The sequence below is a fragment of the Desmodus rotundus genome, chromosome 7 (genome assembly GCF_022682495.2).
Source record: "Desmodus rotundus isolate HL8 chromosome 7, HLdesRot8A.1, whole genome shotgun sequence".
Taxonomy (NCBI): domain Eukaryota; kingdom Metazoa; phylum Chordata; class Mammalia; order Chiroptera; family Phyllostomidae; genus Desmodus; species Desmodus rotundus.
Window position 1 is genome coordinate 89380535 of NC_071393.1, and position 26421 is coordinate 89406955.

The following is a 26421-nucleotide window of genomic DNA, read 5'->3' on the forward strand; positions in this document are numbered from 1 at the left end:
TAAGAATGTGGAAGCGATGGGCCCTTTGCATGGTTTCAGAAAGCCAGTTGCTCTCCCTACTGCACCCCTGTTCATTAGCACCTACCTCTCTGGTATTCTTAAAATGTTGCCTGGAGACCCCTGAGGGTTCCTTGAAACCCTTTCAAGTCCATGAGGTCAAAACCATGTTCATGATAACACTGGGATTTTATTTGCTGTGTTTTTCTAACTCTAGTCCTGTGAATGGTGTCTGGTGGAGTTTAACCCGTAACGAATGTCGAGAAAGCGCAAGGTGGTTCACTGATTCCTTTATTTATTAGAGGGTAAGGGGAGGGAGGGGGCAGAGGAAAATTACCTGTAGGGAAAGGGTTGGGGGGGGTTTGCGGGGACGGAGCTAGAAAGCAGTAACACTGATTCTACAGTTGAAAATGAGTAGTGCACGTTTGGAAGTACCTGGTGCGAGTTTTGTAATAAAACCTACCTTTGTGAATAAGTACAGTGGAATACTACTTAGTACATTCATACATGTTTCTACCATCTCAAGATTTTTTAATATATACAGTATATGATCTGTTTTTATAAATGTACAGCTTGAGAAAAAAAAAAAAGAGAGGCCCTTCTAGTAATAGGTACAGCATTAAACAGAAAACCAACATGGGCCAGCCACATTCCCACTGAAGACCCAGAGAAAGCGAGGCCGACAGCCCAGCCCCCAGCCCCTGCTCAGCCTGGCAGCCCAATGGTCCCGCAAAGTGTAAACCAGCGCCCCTCTGCACCTGTGGGCTCAGCAGGCCACACCGGCCCTTGGCACTTGCACAGGAAGTGCCCACTCACACCAAGCCCAGCCTGCAGAGAGCAGGTGCTCCCCGAGGGCAGGTGGCAGAGAGGAATGCTGTGTGTCAGGTAAGGAAAAGAGGGATGAAAGAAATGTGCTCTTCAACTAAAGGCACTTGTCAGTGGCCACCTACAGCCACCCCTGGGCCTGGTGATCATGCGCCGGGTGCTGTTTTGATAGAGCCAGCAAGGTCTGAGTGGACCTCGCCTGTCCTCTCACCAGGTTTAAATAGAATAAATAAATCTTAGTGGGTGGCCATTTTGCCCTCCCGGGTTCCTATGAATAGGCTATCTTTTAGGATCATTTATGGAGTGACGCTCCCTTTCCCCAACCCAGTTTTTCAATGTCCTGGGGAAGGTGCCAGAATAAGTCCAGGCCTTGGAGAAGCAATTGCTCGCTACGGATCAGGAGAGCCCCAAGTGTCCCTGCCCCTGTCTGTGCCTGGAGCTCCTTCACCCCACGTGCCAGGGTTTCTGCGCAGCTCAGATCTTCGTCACGTAGTTGTTGGGGAACAAGCCCTGCTTGCCCCGTAGCCGGCCCGTCCACCAGCCCGAAGGATCTGCGGGGAGACAGAGGGAGAAGTGAAGGGGAGCTAGGCTGTTCTCCCTGGGCCAAACAGCTGCTCTCATGCCGCATCCCATGGGCTAGGGCGATTGGGCTCCAGCCACATTCTTTTCCCTTCTTTACTTTCTCTTATTTTAAATTAAAAAGTTTGTGGCAAAAAGTAACCCCTCCCGTACAGCAGACACACAGATGCGGCACGCAGCGCCTCTTCAGGCAAGGACCTGCTGCCCAGCTGTGAGATGTGGCCCTTCAGGACGGTCCAGCCTCGGAGATGACGCTTGACAGCTCTTGTTCAAGGCAGCCTGGGGCCTGTGGGGAGCCAGGCCCTGGGCGCTTTGGTCTCTGCAGCCAGCAGTCTTACCTCTGGAGCAGCTGCTGGCTGGCAGAGCCCGTCTGGTTGTGTCCTGGTCTGATGCCACCGAGTGCTGCTTCCTCCCCTTTTCCTTCACACCCCCAACTCCACTTCAGACTCTGCTTCTGGAAGGACGTAGTCTGCAACACTTCAAATCCTTACTTTCCACTTTAACCCCGGGCCCTTCACCAGTAACAACTATTTGGTATATATTCCTCCCAAACTTTTCCTATGGTTATACAGACATACTCATTTTATATGTAGATTTTTTGATATATTTATTGATCATGCTATTACAGTTGTCCCATTTCCGCCCCTTCACTCAACTCAATCCTGCCCACCCCCTCCCTCCCACATTCCCCCCCTATAGTTCATGTCCATGGGTCATACTTATAAGTTCTTTGGCTTCTACATTTCCTACACTATTTTTACCCTCCCCCTGTCTATTTTCCACCTATCATCTATGCTACTTATTCTCTGCACCTTTCTCCCCCTCTCCCCCTCCCACTCCCCTATTGACAACCCTCCATGTGATCTCCATTTCTGTGGTTCTGTTTCTGTTCTAGTTGTTTGCTTAGTTTTCTTTTGTTTTGGTTTTAGGTGTGGTTGTTTATAACTGTGAGTTTGCTGTCATTTTTACTGTTCATATTTTTTATCTTCTTTTTCTTAGATAAGTCTCTTTAACATTTCATATAATAATGGCTTGGTGATGATGAACTCCTTTAACTTGACCTTATCTGAGAAGCACTTTATCTGCCCTTTCATTCTAAATGATAGCTTTGCTGGATACAGTAATCTTGGATGTAGGTCCTTGCGTTTAATCTTGGGTAATGTAATTATGATGTGCCTTGGTGTGTTCCTCCTTGGGTCCAGCTTCTTTGGGACTCTCTGAGCTTCCTGGACTTCCTGGAGGTCTATTTCCTTTGCCAGACTGGGGAAGTTCTCCTTCATTATTTGTTCAAATAAGTTTTCAATTTTTTGTTCTTCCTCTTCTCCTTCTGGCACCCCTATAATTCGAATGTTGGAACGTTTCAAGATGTCCTGGAGGTTCCTACGCCTCTCCTCATTTTTCCGAATTCTTGTTTCTTCATTCTTTTCTGGTTGGATGTTTTCTTCCTTCTGGTCCACACCATTGATTTTAGTCCCAGTTTCCTTCGCATCACTATTGGTTCCCTGTACATTTTCCTTTGTTTCTCTTGGCATAGCCTTTGTTTTTTCATCTGTTTTTCGAACAGATTCAACCAATTCTGTGAGCGTCTTAATAACCAGTGTTTTGAACTGTGCATCTGATAGTTTGGCTATCTCTTCCTTGCTTAGTTGTATTTTTTCTGGAGCTTTGAAGTGTTCTGTCATTTGGGCCATTTTTTTTTTTTTTTGTCTTGGTGCGTCTGTTACTTTAAGGGGCGGAACCTTAGGTGTTCACCAGCGCGGGGTAAGGCTGGTCGCTGCGCTGTGACGCTGTACGTGGGGGAGGGGCCGAGAGGGAGCAATGGCACCTGCTCTACTGTCCACCGGATTTCAGCCACTCCCTCCGCTACCCACAATCAAATTGGGCCCCTCTGGTGCTGGTTCCCAAGTGGGTGGGCCTGTGCACACTCTAGGCCCCTGTGGGTCTCTCCAACGACCTCTCCCATGAGGCTGGGAGTCTCTCCTGCTGCTGCCCCAACCCCCATGGGCGTTTTCAATCAGAGGTCTGAGGCTTTATTTCCCGCGCTGGAGCCCTGGGTTGTGCAGTCTGCTTTGCTCCCCGCCGTTTGTCCAGTTTATCTGTGTGCGAATGTGGGGCCGCGGGGTGCTACCCACCGCTCTGCCTGCCCCGCTCTCCGCCACTCTGAGTCCGACCCTCTTGGTTTATCTGCGTGAATGTGGGGCCGCAGGGTCTGCTAGTGGTCAGACTGCCTGCGCCGTTTGTCCCACACTCCACCAGTCTCGGTCCCGCCATGACCACGAGAGTCCTCTCCGCCTCGGTGCCCGTCTCCGCCCCTCCTACCGGTCTGGATGTATGTTTCTTTTTTATCTACTTGGTGTCGGACTTCCTTGCCGTTCGATTTTCCGTCAGTTCTGGTTGTGCGAGGAGGCGCAGTGTGTCTACCTACGCCGCCGTCTAGGTTCTTCTCAAGACATATTCATTTTAAACAAAAGTGGGCCATTCTATGTCTTACTATTTTGCATCTTGCTTTTCAATACTTCATAGATATAACCTTTCCATGTCTGTATCTCATTTTTTAAACAGCTACACTGTATCCCAAAATGTATGCAGCCATTTCCTTATTGATGGGCACGTGGTCCCAATTTTTCACTATTAACGTGGTAAACATCCACCCGCAGGTCTTTATGCCTGTGTGCAAGCATTTCTATAGGAGAGATTCCCGAGTCAAAGGATATGGGCCTGCTATTATCCTTGTAAGAAGAATGTTATTTTTATCATAGATAATGCCTTCTTGCATACTTCCAAAAGTTCAAAAGGATGAACAGTGGAAATGGCCACCTGGACCCCTTTTCAAGGGCGAGCAGTGTTGCCTATGTCTTGTACTTTCTTCAGAGATATTCCACGCACACGAAAGCAAGTCTTTATAAAAATGACCCCCTTGCTACACAAAGGGTAGCATACTATGCATAATACATGTTCTGTACTTTTAAAAACCTTAATAATGTATACCAACGATCATTTCATATCGATATGTAAAGAGCTTCCGTACTCTCCCACAGCCGCACACACGCCGCTGTTCCTACCATTTGCCTATTTTTCCATTGGTTGTTGGTCTTCACCTTGATTAGGAGTTCTTGATATATTTGTGACTATGTCATACAGGTTCAAATATCCTCCTCCCATTTTTATTATGTTTTAGCATGTTAACGTTTTAAGATATTTTAGTATATAAGTAGTTGAATCAAATGGTCTATTATTTTATGACTTCTTGGTTTTCTATCATGTTTAGAAATCCTTTCCTGCATTGATAGTATTAAAGAAAACTCTCCTACACTTATATATAGGACTTTTATTTTATACATTTAAATATATATTTATTATGATTTATCTTGGCGGAAGGGATTAAATATAAATCCGTGACATGGGGTTTAAAAATGGTAATAAATATTGTTAAATTTCCTTCCCAAGAGTCTATTTCAGAAGAAACAGTGAAAGGTTACCTATTTCCCTCACTAACTACAGATATTATAATCCACACTCTATTTGCAATGGCAAAATCCAGGATGTTCTGAAGATTGAAAGTTTTCTGAGACTCATTTGATGGCAAAACTTGGCCTGACTTGACATGGGCTATGACGTCTCTCCCCTACAGAGTGTGAATGCTCATGTTTCCTAGCGGAACCACTGACTTTCATCCAGGGTGTTGCCCTGGGACCCTCAAGGGGTGTTACGTACGTACACACACACATACCATCATTAACTTCCTAAAAGCTCCCAGTCTGGCTTCTGAAGCGCATTCAGCTCTAAGGGTTTGGAAAAGGGCATATAGACTGCATCCTATTTGCATCTTTGCTGGTGTCACAGGCGAAATGTCTCGTGTTGCATCTCACTGATGACTTGGGAGGCTCTGCCCGTCATTGCCCTTTGCACTTGTGGGTGGGACCGTTTGTCCTATTCATGTGGAGGAGTTCCTATACTGTAACTTGGCTCCCGGTGCTCTTCACTATACAGAAGGCTTTAATTGAGCCTTTTTATGAGGTTAAACTCTGTATGGTTTGGGGGCTTGGTGTCTTCCATTGGAAGGCTTTTCTCACCGAAAGATTAATAGAATATTCTAGGTTTCCTTCTAACAGTTTTATAATTTAGTCATATATTTTTAGATATTTAATCCATCTAATTTTTTACAGGTATGAGGTAGATAGCTGATGGTATTTTCTTTTCAAAATAGAAAGGAATTGCCTACCCTTCCCCCCAATTTCAAAGCCACATTTATCACATATTAACTAAGCATTTATCACATGTTACCTACACAGGGGTCTGTTTCTGGGCTCTCTCCCACCCCATTTATCTACATGTCTATTGCTGCACTCACACCACACTGTGTAAATCACAGTGATAACTTAAAACACGTTTTGATAATGTCAGGACTCTACATTTTATGTAAATATGCAATTGTTTTAAATACATGTTATTTCTAGAAAAATTCGAAAGGATTGAGAAATGAAAAGTAATACTCATTTAAAATTCGATACTTAAGGAGACCAATTCAACATTTTCTGTAACACATATGATATAGATACATGTAGCCATATGCATTTTATATTTTTACAAAAAGGAGATATAGTCCATAGTAGTAAATTAACTTTTTCCTTTTCCCTATGAACATTTTCCTATTTCAATAGTGTACTTTCATATCATCATCTTTAATAAAAAAAATTACATCAAAGTTCACCAAATGGATATAGCAAAGCTCTTTCTAAGCCATTTCTTTATTGGATATTAGGTTATTTCCAGTATTTTTGCTGAACAAAACTGGTAATAAAGATCCTGTTTGTGTTTACTGGAGTTTATTTCAACACTTATTTTTACTTCTAGTTGTGGAGAACTAGATGGTTAAAAAAGATTTAAAACAAAACAAAACAAAACAACCTCCCAGAGACTGGTCAGAAGGAGGCTGGCACAGGCACCTGGAATTCTCCTCTGGGGGAGCCCATGCAATGGAGGAGCCTGTTAAACAGTTCCTGGGACTGTCCCTGGCCTGCTCTTCCTGCGCGCTGCACTCGCAGTGTACTCTGAGGCTGCCTCTGCTCTGCTCCTCAGCCCCGATGGCTCTCCAGAGCCCTCGCCTGTCTCCTAGAGCCTGACATCCGGTGCCTTCTCTGACCAGGCCGCACCAGCCGTCAGTCATCTTGTCTCCCAGGTCATCTTGGGGGTTCTTTTTCCTAAAATGACCTGCTCCTTCTAGCCTCTGTGACTTTTCTGTTTCCCCACCCCTCATCCCAAAGGCCCTTTCCTTCATGGTGTTTTTTCTAACATCTTAAGCCAGGGATTACCTTTGTTTTTTTATGCTTCCACAGGTGCTAACGTTTAATGTGCATATTATATTCTAACTTATCTTCTCTACCAAATTAGTGGAACATTCAGCCACTTTTATAATGGAGGTTGCAGGCTGCCTCCCTGGCTTCCATTCCATCAGCTTCATTAGGAGGCAGCCTTGGAGCTTGGGCGGGAGAGACCCGACTCCCGTTTGTCGGTGCAGTCCCTGCCCTGTCATAACCCACTCAGCTGCAGACATCGGTTCAGGGGTGAGGACATGACCAATGCGGTCTAGTCCCAGTGAAAGCGAGGACTTTGCCCAGAGGCTAAAAGAAAAAGTCTCAGAGACAAAGCAGCTTTCAGATATGGTTTGATCTGGTGGCCTGGTGCTGATGCAGCCATTTTGCTACCAGGAGGAAAACCAGCCTGCGAAGGGAAGAGATACAAAGAGGGCAGCGCTGAAAGAAGCATTAAAAAAATGAAACTGGAGTCTTGATCAAACCGAGCCTGAAATGTGGCTTACCTCTACAGGTTTCAGTTAGGGGGGTCCATAAATTCCCTTCATATTTAAACTAGTTTTTATAGCAATGTGACTGCACGCTCTTTGGGAGGCTATCCCAGCCACCCAGCTATGCACTTACCTTCTTTGATAATATCGATAATGTCATTGGCATTGAAGCTGAGTTCGTCTGTGTCCTGAGCATCATAGGCATAGAGAGCCTTGCACTGTGGCACCTGAGGCTTGGGCTTAGGCTGGGGCTTGGGTCTGCCTCCTGCTGGGGTAGGCCTGCTGGTCGTTTGTCTCCGGACCCTGTGGAGACAGTGGAGGCAGATGGGAGATGGCACCCAACAGGAGGCAGCAGCACCGTGTAGTGGTTTAGACCATGGGGCTGGCTCTGCCCTGTTAAAGTTCAAATCCGGCTCCATCCTTACAAGGACATGTCGCTCTCTAAACTTCCCGAGAATAAAATAGCCTCCCTGACAAGGTCACTGCAAAAGCACATATTTAGTTCTTAATAAACATCAGCTGCTGTTATTGCATGCCTAGCATATTGTGGAAAAGACAGTTATACAAAAGTTTATGAAGCATATATATGTATATACACATCTAAATGACAATAAAACAAATAGTCACAAATCTAACCCCCTCCCCCACCTTTGGAAACAGAACTTTTGCTGGTGCCATAGAAGTCTCTCCTCAGCTGCAGTCCCTCCCAGAATCAACTCTCTCTGCACTTTGTATTAACAATTCTGCCTTTCTTTGCAGCTTCACCACACACCTCCCCAATCATCCACGTAGTATGCCTGTTTGGATTGCACGAAAGGAATCCTCTTCTATCACCACTCGCTCCGTTTTTGAGATGTACCTTGGTGATGTGTGTGGTTTCAGTTCACTCGTTCTCATTGTTTTATGCTACTCTACTGCGTGAATATGCCAGTTTACTTCCCCACTGCTGAGGGTCATTGGGGATGATTCCACCTTTCATGACAAAAAATGCTACTGTAAATTTTCTTGTGTTAGAGTTTATCCAGAGCTGCACCTCCACATCAGCACTTCTGACTTTGGGGTCACTTGATTCTCTGGGGTGGGCTGCCCCGTGCACTGTAGGGTGTTTAGAAACATCCCCAGCCTTTACCCATTGGATGCCAGTGGCACCTCCTCCCCTCGGCCAGGAGAATCAGGAACCCCTCCAAGACTAGGACCCTCATCCAGCTTTAAATGTGTTCTCTCAACCCACGACTGTGCCTCCCGTCCCCATTCAGACGTTGTCTCAAGTGTATAACCATAGCTTGTTCCTCCTCAGTGAGATCTTTACACGTATACCTGAAACGACTATTTATGAAACATGTTCACAAAAACATTTAGAGAAAAAGGAAATAAAATTATAGAAAACACTCTCCACACCCCACACTTTGCTTAAGGACAAACCAAAGGAAAAGCCTACATATATTCATTTGCTTACAAAAATTAAGCTTCAGATTTCTCCTGAGAAAGGCTGGCCATTAGACCTGGCCGGGCCTGCGAACTCCTGCTTACAGCACAGGAGGAAGGAGGAAAAGGGGGGGAAGCATATGGGCTTCGAGCTCTGCTCTCAGGAGGCTAGACCCCCACTGTCCTTGCTGAGGTCCTGTGACACTAGGTGCTAACTGGTGCTGATGAGTAAGTTGGATCGTGAGGGGGTGGCTTGGGGGGAGGGGGCACTGGGTGTCAGCCGGGTGGTAGGGCTGTTCCCAACAGGGGTGGGGTTCCTTGGGTGCCGCCTGGGGCTCTCTTCCTTCGTGGGAGGGAGCCCACCTTAAGGTGACACAAGCTTCAGTCTTCTCAGGTCAACCACATCCCTACCCCCCACCACGCGCTCTTATCACAGAGAAAAGGCATCTGATAGGTCCTTAGCATGACATCATTTCCTCTCTGGTCTACTGGAAATCCCCAATCCCTGCTTGAGAGATGCTGGCTCCTCTGAAAGCTGGCCGGCACACGGGCTTTTAATTAAGTGACCTATATATTAGGGATGCCAGCATTTGGTTAGTAAGAGCCATTAGCCTGGATACCGGCAGTCAGGTGATTTCCCAGCAGCAGGGAAAGGGTGGAGGGGTGGGGTGTGTGTTACAAAAACCTCGGAGGGAGGAAAGCCTCCAGCCTGCCAGTTCCAGGGAGCAGGGTTAGGAGGAAACGTCCACACAACTGCACACACACACTCCCCCAAAGAGCCACAGATGGAGATTTGGCCTTTCTTATGTCCGGGGGTAAACCTACCGTCAGTGCAGGTTGGTGAGACGTCCGAAGCCAAGAATATTGGGACTTAGGTGTGTCCTGGGACACTGGAGCCTCTTAGCAGAGAGATAAAGCTGGACGATCCCTGAAAGGTAGGACTCTCCTCCCTGCAGCCACCCCTCCCTGGGCCCTCGGCCCAGCCGCCTCCAGCTTTGACTAAGCCCTCAGTTCCTCCTCCTTCCCTTCTTCCCTGCCAGCTGCTTCCTTTCTGAGCTCCCTGAACATCACCCCAGCTCAGCGTTTATTAATTCCCCTCATCCTACTCTACCCGCCCCCCACACTAAAAATCCTTCTCTCTGCTCTTGGGAGATGGATCAAAGTCCTTCCTGGGGCCAACAAAGTCCCTGCCAGGTGTGGCCCCTGCTGGCCCCCAGTTTCCCGACCTGCCACAGGTCACACTGGTGCTTCCCACCTTTTTTCATGGAAGCTCTGAGCCCTGGTTGGGGTTAGGACGCCCTGGCCACGTACCCCTGGCTTACATCACTTTGTTGGTGAAAGACAGTGCTCTCCCTCGGGTTGGGAACAGAACAGGGTGCGTGCTCTCACCGCGTTTGCTCAGTGCTGCACTGGAAGCTCCAGCCAGAGCAACTAGTCAGCAAGGATGAACGGCACACAGATTGGAAAAGAAGCGAAAACACCTCTATTTGCACACGAGATGATTTGCACGTACAGTATCCTAAGGAATCTACTAAATGAACTATTAAAACTAATAAACAAGTTCAACAAGATAACAGAATACGAGATGAGTATATAAAAATCACCTCATCTCTGAGCATTAGCAATGAACAATCCAAAAACGAAACTGAGAAAACAATTCCATTTACAAGACCTAAAAAAAGAATGTAGTCCTTAGGAGTAAATTTAACAACAGAAAGATGATTCTGCTCCTGTGAAATGTCCGGAAAAGGCTAGCTGTACTGACAGAGGGTAGATGAGCGTGGCTGCCTGGGGCTGGGCGGGGGGCAGGGGAATGACTCCTAATGGGAAGAAGCTTTCTCTTTGGGATGATGAAAATGTTCTGAAAGTACACTCTGATGATGGGTGCACAATTCTATGACTGTACCAAAAATGGTGAATTGTATTTTAAAACGGTTGGTTTTTTTTTTTCTTTAACGAGTAAATTGCACGAGCCCCTCTGGGCTCTGCAGGGCACTGCTGATACCCAGAGTGACCTTGGCCAGCCTGTACGCTGCAGCCACTGGTGTCCCAGGCAGAGTGGAGGAGGGCAGGGGCGTCTTTGATCCTAAGGCACCAGAGGCTACTTTGTTAGGAAAGTCAAACTAAAACCAATCAAAGTAAAACCAATCGGGGATTACTGGGGAATCTGGGTTCCTGTGTAGACCCTGGGCAACTTGGTTTGGTGTCCCAGTCCCTGGAATTGCTACCATACTGGCCCCTTATCAGCTGGCTGAACGGGGTTTACAGCACTACCCAGCTGGGGGCCCGGAGGGGCCCGCAGCTTTGAGATGGGTGCTGTTGCTGGGGAAGGGAGTGTGTCTGGTGGGGAACGGGTGCGGAGGTGGAGAACAGCTCTGCACTTTGTATGGGGAAAGGGCAACCCCGAGGTCACCACTGTCTGGCTCTTTACTGTTCGAATGTCCTCTGTAACCGGGAAGGGGTGCCACTGCTCCAGTAAGGCAGTCTTCCCAAAGAGAGCCAGGTAGGCAAAGCCATCCTCCTCACCAGTCACTCCTGCCTCACTGTCATGTCGGGGCACGTCTCCACTCTTCTTGCAAGCGCCAGCAGATGGGATGTCATCTGGGCACTCCTTCCTGTAGCTGTGTGAGATGCAGCTACACCTGCCCGGGCTCTGCCTGTCCAGGGCCAGGCACCGTGCTAGGCATTTTGACAGACGTTGCTTCATTTAACCTCACAGCACCCCTGTGCAGGGCCCAATGAGGGGAGCTGGGACTTCCCGCTGGTGTCCTCACTGGATGACACGATGGCATGTGCACGAGGCCCCCAGAGCTCTAGCCTCACTGACCTTTCTGGCCATCTCCCTGGACTGTCTCCACCCTCCAACTGGTGCTGCCAAGTTCTGCGCAGCCTTCAGATCTCCTGTCAACCCCCCCCACACCCTCTGCTAGTCCTCGCCTCTCGGAGCGGGGGGCCAGTGCCGTGGGACAGTGACTCGTACCACTCACCGTTTGTTGGGGCAGGGCCTGCCTGTCCGCTTACTAGGAACACCACCATGCGGCCTCGAACCGCATGTTCTGCAGGAGTGACCGCGCGGCAGAAGGGACCCTGGCTCCCGAGCCAGTGCAGTGGGTGTGAGGCCCGGCTGCGCCACTGGCAGCACATGACAGGGGGCATCGCTTCACCTCTTCAGGTGACTTCATCTATTAGAAAATGGGGACTTGGGCAATGGCCCAGGTCCTTTTTTCTAATTCTAAGGGAGCTTTACACAGAGCTCCCAATAAAATTTCTACTGTCAGATGTACATGGAGCACAGGAAGTCTGTGGCCAGGAGGTGGTCACTGTGTCTGCGTTTCACCACACAGTAGACTTGGAGACGACTGTAGGAAACGGTCAGTGAGAACGGCCATCTTCTGGGCTCAATCCACCTCAGACAGACTCAGCTCCCAGACTATCTCCTCTGCATCACTAGGTGGCGATCCTGTGTAATCAGTAGTGAGGACAGATAATGACTTTCAGAGGCAACTGGCCAGAAACTGATTAACGAGCACTTTCGGGTGCCAGGAGCCCTCCACTGGCAGCCAAGAGCCGCCTGGCCAACGCGGCAGAGAAGGGCTCGGACTCTCGCACGGCAAACATGCCCTGGTGCCCAGGGAGCTGGACCGGGCTCAGCCCCGCCCACGACAGCAGGCTGTCACACACTTAGGGTTTTTGTGGGTCAGCTGTTAAACAGTCATCATTAAAGATGAAATCAAACACACTTAAGACTGAGTAAATTATATTAAAGCAAAGGCAATAAATTCTCATGACAACCCTTCCTGATTATTTTACTGTATTTTCCTTCCATCTGTGCTCTTGATGCGGTTGTCGGTGGCTCACGTGTGGGGAGAGCCCTGCCTCACGAGAGCGGTGTGGGACGGGCTTCTCCCCCCGGCTCTGTGACCCCGGCAGTCACAGTGGTAGTCTGAGAGTGGCCACGGCGAGGGCAGCAACGGGCCGATTTACAGCTCCAGACAGCCAGCTGTTCGCCAGCACACCTCTGTCCCCACCAACCCTCGTGAAAACTCACGTCCACTTATCTAAAAGTGACGAAGAGCAACAAAGCCTAGACTGCTTTCGTGATGGATGTGCATGATTTAGGTAATGTTGTTACTTCTGGAATTTGATGTTTGCATTCCTAATAAACCTAATATGGCCAAAAGTTACGTTTTAAAAGCAATTATTTCATTGCCCCGGCTGGTGTGGCTCAGGGGATTGAGCGCCGGCCTTGGAACTGAAAGGTTGCCGGCTGATTCCCAGGCAGGGCAGGTGCCTGAGTTGTGGGCCGGGTCCCCGGGTGGGGGCGTGCGAGAGGCAACCGAGTGATGAAGTTTCTCTCCCCCTTTCTTCCTCCCTTCCCCTCTCTCACCAACCAAACAAACAAAATAACCAATCATTTCACTGAGATCATGAGGGTTGGAACAAGAATTGAAGACTCACAATAATAAAATTATTTTTCCCATTTCAATAACAAAGTTTCACTTTGTTACGTATACTATATGTATACATGTGTATACATATCTGTGTGTATATGTATATGCACACACACACACATATATAAGTTCGTAGTTAGAAAACCACATCACTGAGCAAATCCATGTTTCATTATATGTAACTGTGGCACAATGTAATTTAGTTTCCCTATTGCTACTTGACCCATACTTCAGGCTAATTTGTACACACTTGTCACTTTATTGTCTATTCCCCACTAAGAAAGCACAGGAAGGAGCCGAGCTACAGCAGCTCACTTTTACAGCAGGCCTTTTTCCTGAGTAGGGCATTAGACCTCTGATGCAACCACACTGTAACCCGCACGGCAGTTTCCAGAGCAATCAAGCACGTGACGTCGTTTTGCCTTTCGAAGACCTGCACTGCTGGAGAAGCCCTGTGTTAGTGACAGGGGAAGCCCAAGGGGTGCCTTCGCCCTGCGACATCGAGATGCTGACTGACACCTGAACCGTCGTGGACAGCTGCCCAGTCTCACAAGATGCCAAAAGCCCACAAGGAAAAAAAAAACCCAAATGACATCAGTGACAACATGTTCATTCTCTCTCTCCTGGGAATGCTGTCACTTCCCAGGGGGTGTGAGCTGTTACGATTGGAGCAGACAACGTTTAACTAGGAGAAGGCTGTGGAACGGCTAAGCGGGAGGAGTTCGGGGCTTTATCTGCGTTGTCCAAACTCAGCTCGTGTCTGTTGCACCGTTACCTCACAGCTCTGTTCCGCTCGTGCTGAGCCCACAGAGCAGCACAGCTATTGCGTGTGTGTGTGTGGGGGGGGAGGGATGTCTCTCTCACTGGTCCCCTTGTCTTGCCTTCTGCAGGCTGCCCATTCCCCTTTAAAGCCAACAATGCCTAAGGTAGACCCTCAAGGAGTCCAGAGCTCTGCAGTTCTTGCAAGAAAAGCCACTGGGCCCTGGCTGCTGTGGCTCAAAGCCTAGTCTGCAAACCAAAGGGTCACCTGTTCGATTCCCAGTCAGGGCACATGCCTGGGTTGCAGGCCGGGCCCCCAGGAGGGGCCACACAAGAGGCAACCACAGGTTGATGTTTCTCTCCTTCCCTTTCTCACTTGATTGTCTGCTCTCTAAAAATAAACAAATAAAATCTTAAAAAAAAAAAAAAAGAAAGAAAGAAAAGCCACTGGGCCAGGGGACACCCACTTTTCAATCCAGTAGAACATTACTATTTCCCCATGAGACCAAAGCACGTGAATAAGAGCCGTAAAACAAATACAAATAAATGTTCAAATTGCATAGTGCTTTATCATTTACAAAACCCTTATTTTATCTCCAAGAAATCCTACAGAGTGGGCTTTAAAATTACATTATTATTATCCCTATTTTACAGGTGCGGACACCAAGCTGCAGGAGGACTAAGTGACAAATGTGAGGCAGCACAGGGGTAATTACTGAAATGATCCATGTGCCCGGCGTGTGGCACAGGACCCAGTCAATGAATGACTCAACGAAGAAACAATCACGGGAACCGGGACTCCATCAGGCCACCTTCTATGGACTTCTCTGCAGCTGCCACACCTGTGGGGCCAGGGGTGCACCTAGTTTATTCCAGGATTAGCTGGGATTGGGCTTCAGATATCACTTCTCTGTTCTGCAGATGTGAAATTTATGCCTTGAAATTCCAAGAAGGAAAATAATGGCATTTTATTTCTCTGGCTCTTTAAAATATGGTCCGTTCCAAAAGGTTGAATCTATAAACATTACTGGAAATGTGGGAATAGATGCCAGGAATTCCTGAGCTTTGCATCTACTCAGGCCAGGAGATGGCTGCTGCTCCCGTAGCTTATGGGTTGAGAAATATTGCTGTTGGACACTTGGAAATTTTAAGCCCCTTGAAAATATGACTCCATTAGGAGATTCTTGTCAAGAGACACCCAGGCAGCATTTCAGCTTCTCTATCAATCCTGCCTTTGTGGTGTGGCCGGGAGCCCTACCGCCGAGCACTCCCAATGCTCTCCTGTTTCTCCAGCCGAGAGCTGGACTGACCTCTGGAGCACCTTGACGTTTTTCTGAAGTTGTCCTTGCAGGAAATGGACCACAGGATTAGAAAGGCCAACAGAAAAGACATCTCCGGTGTGGGCTTTGATGCACCCAGTAACAAAGTGCAGTTACTGGCGGGAAAATATAAAGCACACCCGACTGGCACGTCAAGCGCTCCTACCCAGCAGAGCAAAGGCGGACGGGTGGACTGCTCACACGGTTCTTGCTTAACCTGCTCTCTTTCCCTCGGAATCGGCAAAGACCTTACCCCTGAATCAGCCTTCTCAAAAGGTACGCTAAAGGGCTGCAAGACAGCAATCCCTCTACGTGTCTCTGAGTTTTCTTGGATGACGGTGACAAATGACGACGACAAGGATGACGAGAAGAAGAGCGACCAAGACACACGCGTGACAAGGCAAGGGTGAAGGACGCCGTCGGGAGGGTGATTAACGCAGCGGAGACTTCATGTTCTCACCAAAGAAACCTTCACTGAACCTAAAATACATCGACGAAGACTTTCCTGAATTAACTTGAGGTGCTAATTACACCACTTGATTTCATCCACATTACATGATCCAAAATAAATGATGGCGTGTGCCCAATACGTCTATAAAGCAACGTGCACTGAGGGTGGGAGAGGGAAAGGAAAGACAAGCCCGAGGAGAGAAAGACTGTGGAAATCTTGTTTTTCTAGATCGGCAAATTCAAGGTCACTGTTTGGAACTGTGATATATATATATACACAGACTTGTGTTTCTGGAAAGGTACCAGCTTGGGATCCCAAAGCTCCCCGTTGGCTGCAGCAACCTCCTGTGGCATAAAGCCGTCCGTGTGTTCTTGGCAAAGAGGAGCTCCTAAGTGCAGGGAGCCACGAGGCTCCCGAAGTGCATGTCTAAGGTCTCTGGCCACATTAGAAATTATTTTCTTCTCGCTTTTATGTGTTTTTAGAAAATTAATACTAAGAAAAAGCTTAGGCCTTTGACCAGAGTACAATTTCTATTTTTCTTAATGTTATTTATTTATTTTTAGAGAGAGGGGAAGAGAGGGAGAAAGAGGGAAAGAAACATCGATGTGCGAGAGGAACACTGGTCCGCTGCCTTTTGCACACCCCCCACCGGGGACCCGGCCCACCACCCAGGTGTGTGCCCTGACCAGAATCGAACCCGCAGCCTTTCTGTTTGTGGGACCCCGCACAACCAGGGAGCCACACCAGCCAGGGCCAGGGTACAACTTCTTAAGAAATGTTTGCACCACAGCAGATGTAAGTGTGCAATGAGGAGAATGGCTGAGCCATTTGTAGCTACCGGACTCAGTGTGCCTAATACAGTCATGAGTTTTACACAACAGTCGGAAAACGTACTTCCTCGCAGACAGCTGTGAAGGTGCTCTCTCCTTCCAGCCTCACGGCTATTGCCACAATAACATCACGTGTGCCTGATCCTTAGCCTGCGGGGGGCGAAGGGTGTGATAGGCTTAAACAGGGAACTATGGAGCTGAGGGCTGGAAGGGAGCAGCCTCGGTTAAGACACAGTATTCCTAAATTGCCTGCTTTTGGCTGACAGATGCTCCCAGCTGGCTGGTGTGCAAGTCTGCAACTTGCAAAAGCAGGCTGGAAAGATGGTTTTGCTTGCCAAACCAAAGCAAGGAGGAAGCTAGCAGACAGAGGTAAGAGATTTGGTGCATTTTGTTCATTGTTTTTAATCCCCTGCTATCTCTGGGACATCCAACTGGGCCCGGGAAGGCTTGCTTGATGATTCTGTGATGTCCCTTCATCTGAAGAGTGTGTGTCTGGACTATGGAGTAATCCAGTTGCCTCAACATCACTCTTTCAACTCACTTTTACACAGAACCTTCCCTGGCTTTAGCAATCAGACTTCAGACCAGTGGTTTTCAAAACACGGTCCCCAGTTCAGCAGCATCTTCTGAGAACTCAGAAGAAATGTTAATTCTTGGGTCCTACCCCAGACCTACTGAAGCAAAAACTCCGGAAGTGGGCAGCAAATGCTCCAGGGACACTGGTGCTCACTACAGGTTGAGCACTACTGCCGGTCAGGTAGACCATGGCCATTACACTGATGGAACGTAGCTAGTTATACAAGAGTAGGGGTGGGGCGAGGAGAGAGAGATCTAATGAAGGGTGGAGTCCACTCCACCGACGGCATCTGTATGAAACTAAGGTGCTTTCCTATCTGTAGCCCAAGTGAGGTAAGACTTGCCAGGGAAAATCGAGCACCAGGAGAGAATATGAAAGTTCCTGCCCTGGCTTGGTGTGGCTCAGCAGATTGAGTGCTGGCCTGTGAACCAAAGGTTGCAGTTCCATTCCCAGTCAGGGCACGTGCCTGGCTGTGGGCAGGTTCCCAGTGGGGGGTGTGGGAGAGGCAACACATGGATGTATCTCTCGCACATGGGCGTTTCTCTACTTCTCTTTCTCCCTCCCCACTCTAAAACGTAAATAAATAAAATCTTAAAAAAAAAAAAAAAAAAGCTCCTAAGGGCTTTGTGGTCTTTGGAAGGAAGCTGACCAGGAGGGGCACGAAGGTGCGTGGGTGGTAGCCCGCCCAGCGGGAGGGGCTGTGGTTTCTCTCCCCGCACTGATCTGTTCTGTACAGGGGTCTCCTGACCCCATCAGAAGCATCTTCATCATTCTAGAGACACAGGGAGAATGGAAAATGGAGGAGGGCACGAGATGGGGGAGAGCGGGTTCAGCAGAGAACACTATTCCACCACTGAGAATCATGCAGAGTTGGAAGACTCCTTGGAAGTCACGTGGTCAACCACGTCATGACGGTTGTAGCCTCATCACTATCACCATCACCACTGTCATCAACCTACAGTTCACTGAGTAGCCTACTACATGCCCAGGGCCGTGCTGGGTATTTACATATAATCTCTGGTCCTCCCACCAACTGTGCCAGCTTGGTGGCATTACGTCAGTGTACAGATGAGGAAAACGACGCTTTGAGAGGGGAAGCAGCAGGTCCAACACTAGATAAGTAATAGGGGCTGAAGTGGGGTTCTCATATTTCTCTGGGATTTGACAACATCACCCTACAATATTTCTGTCTGGTGATTTCCATCTCTCTTGTGCCTGAATGGCTCCAGAGACTAGGTGTTCCTTACATCCTAGGGCTACCAGAATGTTTTTTTTTTTTTTTCAATTTAAAGATCTTACTTAGTTTTTAGAGAGAGGGGAAGGGAAGGAGAAAGAGAGAGAGAGAAACATTAGTTGATTGCCTCTCGTATGTGCCCTGACTGGGGACTGAACCTGCATCCCAGAGATGTGCCCTGCCTGGGAACTGAACTGGCAACCTTACGCTTTGCAGGGTGACACTGCGCCAACAGAGACACACCTGCCAGGGTGTGCCACCTGTCAGGGTGTGCCACCTGTCAGGGTGTACCAGAATGATTTTTTAAAACTGCTCCCAACATCTACCTCCTGGCAGAGCTCACTCACTGTCCTGCAGTCCGTCAGCCCTAGTTATATGCCTGGTGACGCCACAGGAGGCACCTAACCCCCTTCCCACACTGGTAACTCTTTGAATATCGATACATAGTTTCAGGAGTCTTCACTTCCTCCACCAAAAAAGCCTAGGTTTCTTTTAACTACTCTTCACCTTCTGTTCTAGAAAACCAGAAAGATCTCATTTTAAAGCCTTAAAGATCTGCGTTCGTAAACAAATGTCTACATCTCAGAAAGTCCGGGGATGTTATTCTCCGAGTGCCTAATGACTCTTTGAGCTACTGTATTTAGGCAACTACAGGCACAGATGCAAATCAAAAACCCCACATTCCTCAGCCATGCCAGAGAGCAAAAAAGGCCACCGTGTGATTCAATCCCAGGGCTGCAGGGTACCCGTCTTCTGATGTTTCTAAGATAAGCCCTCTCTGGGGAATGAGCTGTGTGCTATCGTGTTGGTTGTACTTTCAGAAATGCCAGCCAAGCGTCAGGGCGTTGGGTCTTGGGTTACAACATGTGGGTGGAAAACTGAACTTTGGAGTCATGCAGAGCCAGCCCTAGGAAGTCTGTGAACCAGGTGTGATGGATGGAGATGGAGGTCACGAGAGGTAGAAGTCTTACCCCGCGGCACCCTGGTCTGGGACCTTGAGGAAATCCAAGCTCTCCGGAGTCTGTGACACGCGGTCCGAGCCAGTGGACTGTTGCCGTGGCAGGGGGGGGCGGGCCATGGAGGTGTACAGGCTTTTCTGATTGGACCTCAGGTTTCCAGGAGCATGGGGATGTGGCACAAACTGGTTTTTGATGACGCCATTCTGATGGTATCCTAGAGAGGACAAGAGGACAAAGTAAAGCTTCAATTTTATGATCCTTTACCAAAAGGCTCTTTAAATTTCTTCCATTTATTAACCAAGAGCAACTTATTTAACTTGTCTAGGCCTCAGTTTCCCCAGGTGAAAAGATGGAGGGTGTAATTGCTAATACAGTGTGAGAATCAGAGCTAATCCATTGTACACTGCCTAGCAAGCGCCTGGCACGCACTCACACGCGCTGGTTGAATGCTACAGTAGAATCACCAGATGTTCAGGGTTTCAAAGCCCAGTCAAGAAAAGGGAAGCTTGAAACCACCTCTCAAGGGAGGCAGGTGCCTTCTTGGGTCTAAGAAAAATTACAAGGTTATGACTCAAAAGATGGCTGGCAGGTAGCTGTTTAAACAGTGGGACATCCACTTTCAAAGGAGCAGTCTTGCGTGTCCTCTGTAGCAGCTGGTTCTGAGCGGTGGAGGGAGCACCCCACTCAGGCAAGGGACGTGAGGCTGCTACTTGGACTGGTCCCGACAGCACGCTCCCTTAGCCAAACAACTGCTCCCAGTCAGGATCACATTATCTGGTAAGTAAGGGATGATGGCGACAGGCTCCAAACCCGGGCCTCGGCTAAAAGGGGCGCTATCATTCCATGCTAGGTAAGAAGAAGCCCTTATCTCCTCTCCCAGCGACAGATTGGTGACGGAGAAGAACAAGACTCCTCAAGGCACACTTTGGTGAACTCCATGCAGCCTCCTCCAGCTGAATTAAGGGAGAAACTCTTTGGTACCAGTGGGATGATCTTAGTTTGTAAGAGGGACTAGGGGTTCAGTTTTGACTCTGCCTCTGATAGCTGGGTTGACCTTGAGCAAGGTATATGAACTTTCAGAGTGTTGATTTCTTCACTAAAGAAACAGGGAGCTTGGGTGAGACCCCAACTGCTGCCAAGGCTGCCAAGGAGATAGGCAATGAGCTATGCCGCGATGCCCAGGGGGGCGGTCCACAGGTGAGCCTCTCCACGCTGCTTGTTGCCACTCACCTGCCATTAATTCAGAAATTAAGAGTAAGCATTTAGAAATGTTCATAGCAGTTTCGTAGACATATTTCATATTTGTTAAATCTAATAAGAAATGTTGGCTTATTATTTTGCATGTGTTTAAAATTCCATCCATCTCTTACTTTTTATTTTACCTTAAAGAAGTATGGTGTGTGGTGGACGGAAAATTAAGACAAAAGAGGAACAACGGCGCAGGCCCTTCCCCACAGATGGTGTGAGAAGTGCTGGGCTGGGAGGTTTGGGCCAACTGCCTCATCTTACTAATGAAGAAACTCATGTAGAGTGGATGGGTGCCATGTTCAAGGTCAGGTGCTTGGTCTGAGGTGAGGCAAATGAGCTCTCTAGGCGGTCTGGCCAGGAGTTTGCACAGGGGCTGGCACATTTATGAACACAATACCACACTGGTTCCCTTAGGTTACTTTGTGCTGGCATTTTCTTCAAGCATAAAGGCAGGGGGGAGGAGAGACTGCTGGCCCAGGCAGGGGGAACTCCAAGAGATGAGATTTGGTTTCTCACTGCTAGGCACAGCGTCCGTAAGTTAGCACAGGAAACAAAAGAAATGCTTTTTACTGCTTATCTCTGACACTGCTACTAATAAGAGTCTCTTGTCTAGGGTGATCTGAGTCGAGTGCGGTCCTAAGATGATCTTTACAGACCTAGAATCCCAAACTTATTAACATCAAGCATTCTAGGGGCAGATATTTATCAACCGAACTTTGCGAGTGATGGAGAAACATGTTTGTGAATTTTGAGAGCTCCCTTCAAATACTAAACATATTGTTAAGGGCAGAAAGACATATTTATTTGGGTTTGGATATTTTTGATCTGCATATTATATTTTTATCATAAAAATGATGCACATGAAACATAAGATCTAAACAGTTTTTGTATCAAAAAATAAAATAAAAAATTTTTAGTCAATTTTGTATCTCATATTACTTTAGTTGGAGCAGTTCTCCTAGGGCCCATTTGACTAAGAATAAATATTTTCAACTTATTCATTAAGCTATAAACCAGCTGCAAAATGTTGACATGGTACTTGGCTGGAACTGGGACACGGTGGTGAGGTTATACCCAGCGAACACCCATTTCTATAAAGGCAGCACCCTACAGCCTAAGTCGGATGCCCTTCTGGCTGCCCAGGACACGGAAGCCCTGTCTCTCACTGACTGGGGGAAGCCTTTCTTAGGGGAGCAGTAATGCTAGGTAACAGAGTCCGGATCGCTGACTCGGACACAGTTTGGTCTCAGCAGCTCGCACTCTCCCTGGGTTTCAGGGTCACAAGCCGCGCCATTGTGTTGGGACACATATGGCACTGAAATGGCTCATGGCTGGCTAATGTGTGTGCATTTATAGTTTCCTCCCAAATATAGTTCACAAGTGATGGGTTCAAGTTAATGGCCCCCGGCTAGAAGGAGCTCGGCTTACCTGGAGGGGGAGGGGCGGCTCTCACTGGGTAGTTGGGATTGTGAGTACTGCTGGAATAACCTCTGTGTTGAGTGGTGTTCCTTCTGGTAGGACCTGAGATAAGAAAGCAAGACAAAGTTACAATCAGTACTCCAGGTGCGTTTTATGGCTACTGATGGTATTTTGCTTATGCAAAACTTGTGAGGTGTTTCAGACCCAGATCTGCAGGAGGCTGGTTGCAGAGAAGAGGAGACATTTGAGGGCAATTCTGTCCTGACAGCCACCTGCCAGGAGGGTTATGTGGGTGGGGGTACAGTTTTGAAATGTTACAGGCAATAACTGTACAAAGAAGTACTAAAATTTCTTACAAAGGTGTTTCTGTTTGTGTAGACTTTCAAACGAGAGAGATGGGATATTTTAATGTTTGCCCCCGTGTTCCGAACACAGCACAGAACTCAACACGCAACGGCCGCACACCAAGGTCACCGGCACGAAGCATATTTCAGCACTAACTAGACATCTGCTTACGCCAGGAGCCTTTCATGCAAGAATTTGTGTTCTACAGTCTTCCCACTAAATGCAGTGGCCATGAAGGGTAGAAGCGGACTTGGACCCTGGACAGAGACCTGAGGACTTAGAAAACGAGCTAGTGCTACATGAACAGTATCACGGGCCAGAATTAGGGCTGGGACGGCAGGGACACCTGAGGCCAGATGAGGCCTGTGTACTGGAAAGGAAAGCAGTGAAGGACTCAAGTGGGATGTAGGTAGGGTCCCACTACTTGAGTGGTAGGGTCCCTTCCACTCAAGTGGAAGGGAGGTAGGGTCAAACCAGCTGGAGGAGGGATGCAGAGGGAATTCCTTGTAACGAGAAGAGTAGGAAGTGACAAGGCTGAATAGCACAAAGCAAAGGAGCTGGGTCTGGGTGTCTTTGGGCAATGTCACCGTGTGAGACAATGAGACAGTGTTCCACTCGGGGGCCCACTGAACACTGCTCACACACCCTGCTGGTTATCGGTGGCCCTTCTCTGCCGTGCTCCGTGCCCCGGCAGGAGGCCAGAGGAGGGAGAAGTTAGGGTATCTATCCTGCTGCTCCCTTCCGTCCAACCCCTTCTTCCTTCTGTCCCTTCAGGCTCAGGGGTAATGATAGTGTCCTGCTGTTCTTTGTCCCTGGTCTCTACTCTGTACCCTCAACCCTGTCTACCGCTCTGTAAAGAATTCTTTTGTTGAAAAGTATCTTCATAACCCCGCCACTAAATATGCTGTCTCTTCTGTACAAGTACCGAGCACCACACAGACATACCCCAACACTTTCTGATTGGCTGTTTTATCTGTACTGTGTTAGTGCGTCACAGTGCACGCCACTGTGTATCTCTGCAGACAGACTTCATAAAGGCCTGTTTTACACCTGGCATCCTCGCCTCTGACCATGCATATGGACTGTTTTACAGAGACATCTACACATGTAGCATATGGGATTCCTCTATGTTGTCCGTTGTAAATACCACTTTACAAATATCACTTATAAATAAAAAGGACTCAAAGGCCAGTGAAGGAGGTAGACTGGGGTGTGTCGGTGACGTGTGTCTAATGACATGCTTTAAATGAAGGGGAGGGTGCTAGATGTGATGCACAGTAACCAATGAATCCACTAGAGGGTTGGTAAATGCAGTCAATTTCTTCAAAACTGATGGAAAGGGTAAGTTTTGCAGTGTTGAAAGATCTGACTGGAAAGGGCCAGGAAATTTAAAGCCAGCAAACTGATTTGTTTTGAACCCAATTAACACTGTGGCTCCAGGAATACCAGGAATACCAGACATACTACTAGATCATTCCAAAAGGTTGAACATGCATTTGCCTTGAGGTTGGTTTAGTTGGAAATGTTGGAATCTGAAGAAAACCCAGCCACAGGAGGCAGAGAGGTCCTGGTGCTGAGCCCCGCAGATCTGTGCACGTATCACGAGCAGGGGGTGAGAAGGATGGTGCGCAGCAGGGTGAGGGGAGGCCAGGCCGGGACAGCCGGGAGCTCAGCCCTGGGACCGCGCAGGGCCCGCCGGACACTTACGGGAGTTCTTGGGCAGCCCGGGTCCGATGCTGACCTGCAGCACTTTGTTGCTGGGCTTGAGGATGGCCAGGTCACCGAAGCCTTGGTGGAACTGCACCTGCCGTGAGCCCCCGGCACTCCAGGGACCCCAGTTTTCTTTTTTCAACTTGACTTCAAGCCTGCAACAAGCATGTTTGTTGGAGTTAACAAGTCAGAGTGGAGTTCCACTGCTGGCTGAACCCGCTGTAGAAAGGATGTAAGACCAGGTAATCTAACAAAGCACAGGGCCCTCAGGAGTGTGAAGCCACCTTTTTGGCATGACAGTAAGGGGAGCCTCGTGGCCAGAGGCAGAAGCACTTGGGGCCTAGCGCCTATGAGACACCAGGTGGTCAGGGAGGTACCCCATGACAGGTGCCTATGTCACTCTGCAGGTGGACTCAGGTAGGACTCCCTGGGGGAGAGCAGGAAGGGAACGACAATACCCGGCCACAGCTGCTCTAGTATGTCCTCGTGCCTCTCTCTGATTTCCCTGGGTCTGTGTGCGGAGACCTGAGAGACGTCAGACACATGTTAACGCGTGTCTTCCTTGGCAGAATGTGGTATTTAACTAAGCTCTATTCCTTCAGCCTCCCGCCACCCCAGGAAGGGAAAAGGACACCACTTAGCAACCAAAGCCCAACCAACAGGAAGGCTTACTCACAATTCCAAATCTCCCCAGCCAGTTTTTATTTTTCATATTGCCTATATGCCTAATTCAATTTCACATTCTGCTTTTTTAAACTTATATTTCTTCATGTTGTCAGACCGGAAAGGCATAATTTTAAGTAGCTGCTTATTATTCTATTGAGTGGCTTGGCTCTTGGTAGTCCTCTTTATTTCGTTATTCCCTTATTACAAATTTCCAGACAAAAGTACTGCTCTGGTACTAATAGTCGAACTGTTCCTTGGAAGAGCTGTGACGGGTCTGTACAGCTACCCGTATCCATTTCAATGCAACCACAGCGGCATTCGTCAGGGTGAGTTTCCCTCGTGGTGGGATTAGGGCTCTACTGTGGCCTCATTCTTGTGGGTAGGAAGAGATGGAAACTATCTCCATATTACAGATGGAAATTTAAGGAGAAAAAAAGCAACTCAGAAGCTTGACAGTATCCCGGTATCTGGTCCATGAGACCATGCTGCTAAAGCAATACAAGGAGAGCCGAGACCCAAGACACTGGCCACTTGTGACCTACATGTCCCCAGTGCCCCACCCATAGGTTTTTATTAGGTGTGATTTTGGGAACTTCAGCTCCCACTCCATTCACTTTCTTCTTCTTCTTCCAGTCTGACTCCTGCTGGCTACTCTCTTAGTGGTGATAAACAAAAAACTGCCTTCCCTGCCTCACTTTGGTGACCTTTGTCCAAATGACAAAGTATATCATTTGATGAAGTCATTGTTTCACAGAAATGCCAAAGTGACCTTTACAAAGTGTGTGACTACCATCCGGACCGTATTCTGTGGCCCTAAGATTCCATGGGAAGAAGCTAAAGCAGACAGGCTGGGCTTTGCTCAAGCCCCTAGAGCCAGTCAAGACGCCAGGCCCCACCCCACAGGCCTCCTCTCCTCTCAGCCTGGACCCCAGCACTGAGATCCAGGGTCCCTCTAGTTTTAATTGGAAGTATGGGCCCCAGATCCCAACTTACATATTGCTAAATTTCAGAGGTAGTTGCTTCTGAGTTTTTTCCTCGTAACGCTTTGCTAAGAGGCTTAAGAATTCAGTTTTGAAGACGGATTCAAGCAAACTGTCATACTCTTGCTCATGAAGAACAAATATGTCATCTTGCATAGTGCTGCAAAGAGATTAGAAAGATAACAAGTTGCACTTTTATCACATTTTTACTCATTTTTAAACATTCTATAGGACAGCACTAGGTTTCTATAGTTTCTGTGATGATCTTTATGACAAAACACAAGAATGAATTACACAATAAAGTCACTGCAACCTGCGTTTGCAGAAAGTTCATGGCCCGCCCCAAAAGCACACACAAAAATACTTCTCCCGCGTGACTTTTAAAATCAGGAAATTAAGGACGATTTAGTCTGTACTTTTTAAAAAATCCATTTTTAAGTTCAACTTCTACGTTACGATCATATACATCTGGAATACTACGAGTAGAACGTGGCTGAAAATGGACAAGCTAGTAGAAGTGATGATGACATGGCTAGAGCTACTGCAATAAAGCCTACTTTGCAGAAATATAAGCTCGGTTATCAAACGGGAAGGTGACATCCTGGGCTTCACCTGTGCTCATTATTAAGAGCCTTTGAGTATTCGGTGCTCAGCTTATAACACGTTCCAGGTGCTGCTGAATGGACACACGGACCACGTACAGAGATACACCGAACAGGTGTACGAACAACGCGCAAGCACAGCCATCACGTTCGAGCCAATACATTTCATGGGACAGGGGAAGAACCCATCCTTGGGGGAACTGCGCATTTGGACAGGGAAGGGCTGGGGGCAAACTCATGCC

At 48.0% G+C, this 26421-nt stretch overlaps 1 protein-coding gene across 1 annotated transcript in view; it reads right to left on the reverse strand.

Moving 5' to 3' along the window:
- Window positions 1–271: 271 nt before the first annotated feature.
- MYO1E (myosin IE) overlaps window positions 272–26421 on the reverse strand; it is a 203109-nt gene continuing 176959 nt past the window's right edge. Inside the window, exons 23-28 of the mRNA XM_024567788.4 lie at window positions 25591–25737; window positions 23929–24086; window positions 21886–21978; window positions 19222–19423; window positions 7338–7507; window positions 272–1373 (exon numbers count right to left, since the gene is read on the reverse strand). Of these exons, the coding sequence (XP_024423556.2) occupies window positions 1297–1373; window positions 7338–7507; window positions 19222–19423; window positions 21886–21978; window positions 23929–24086; window positions 25591–25737 (847 nt within the window). The 3' untranslated portion in view covers window positions 272–1296. The remainder of the gene's footprint in view (window positions 1374–7337; window positions 7508–19221; window positions 19424–21885; window positions 21979–23928; window positions 24087–25590; window positions 25738–26421) is intronic.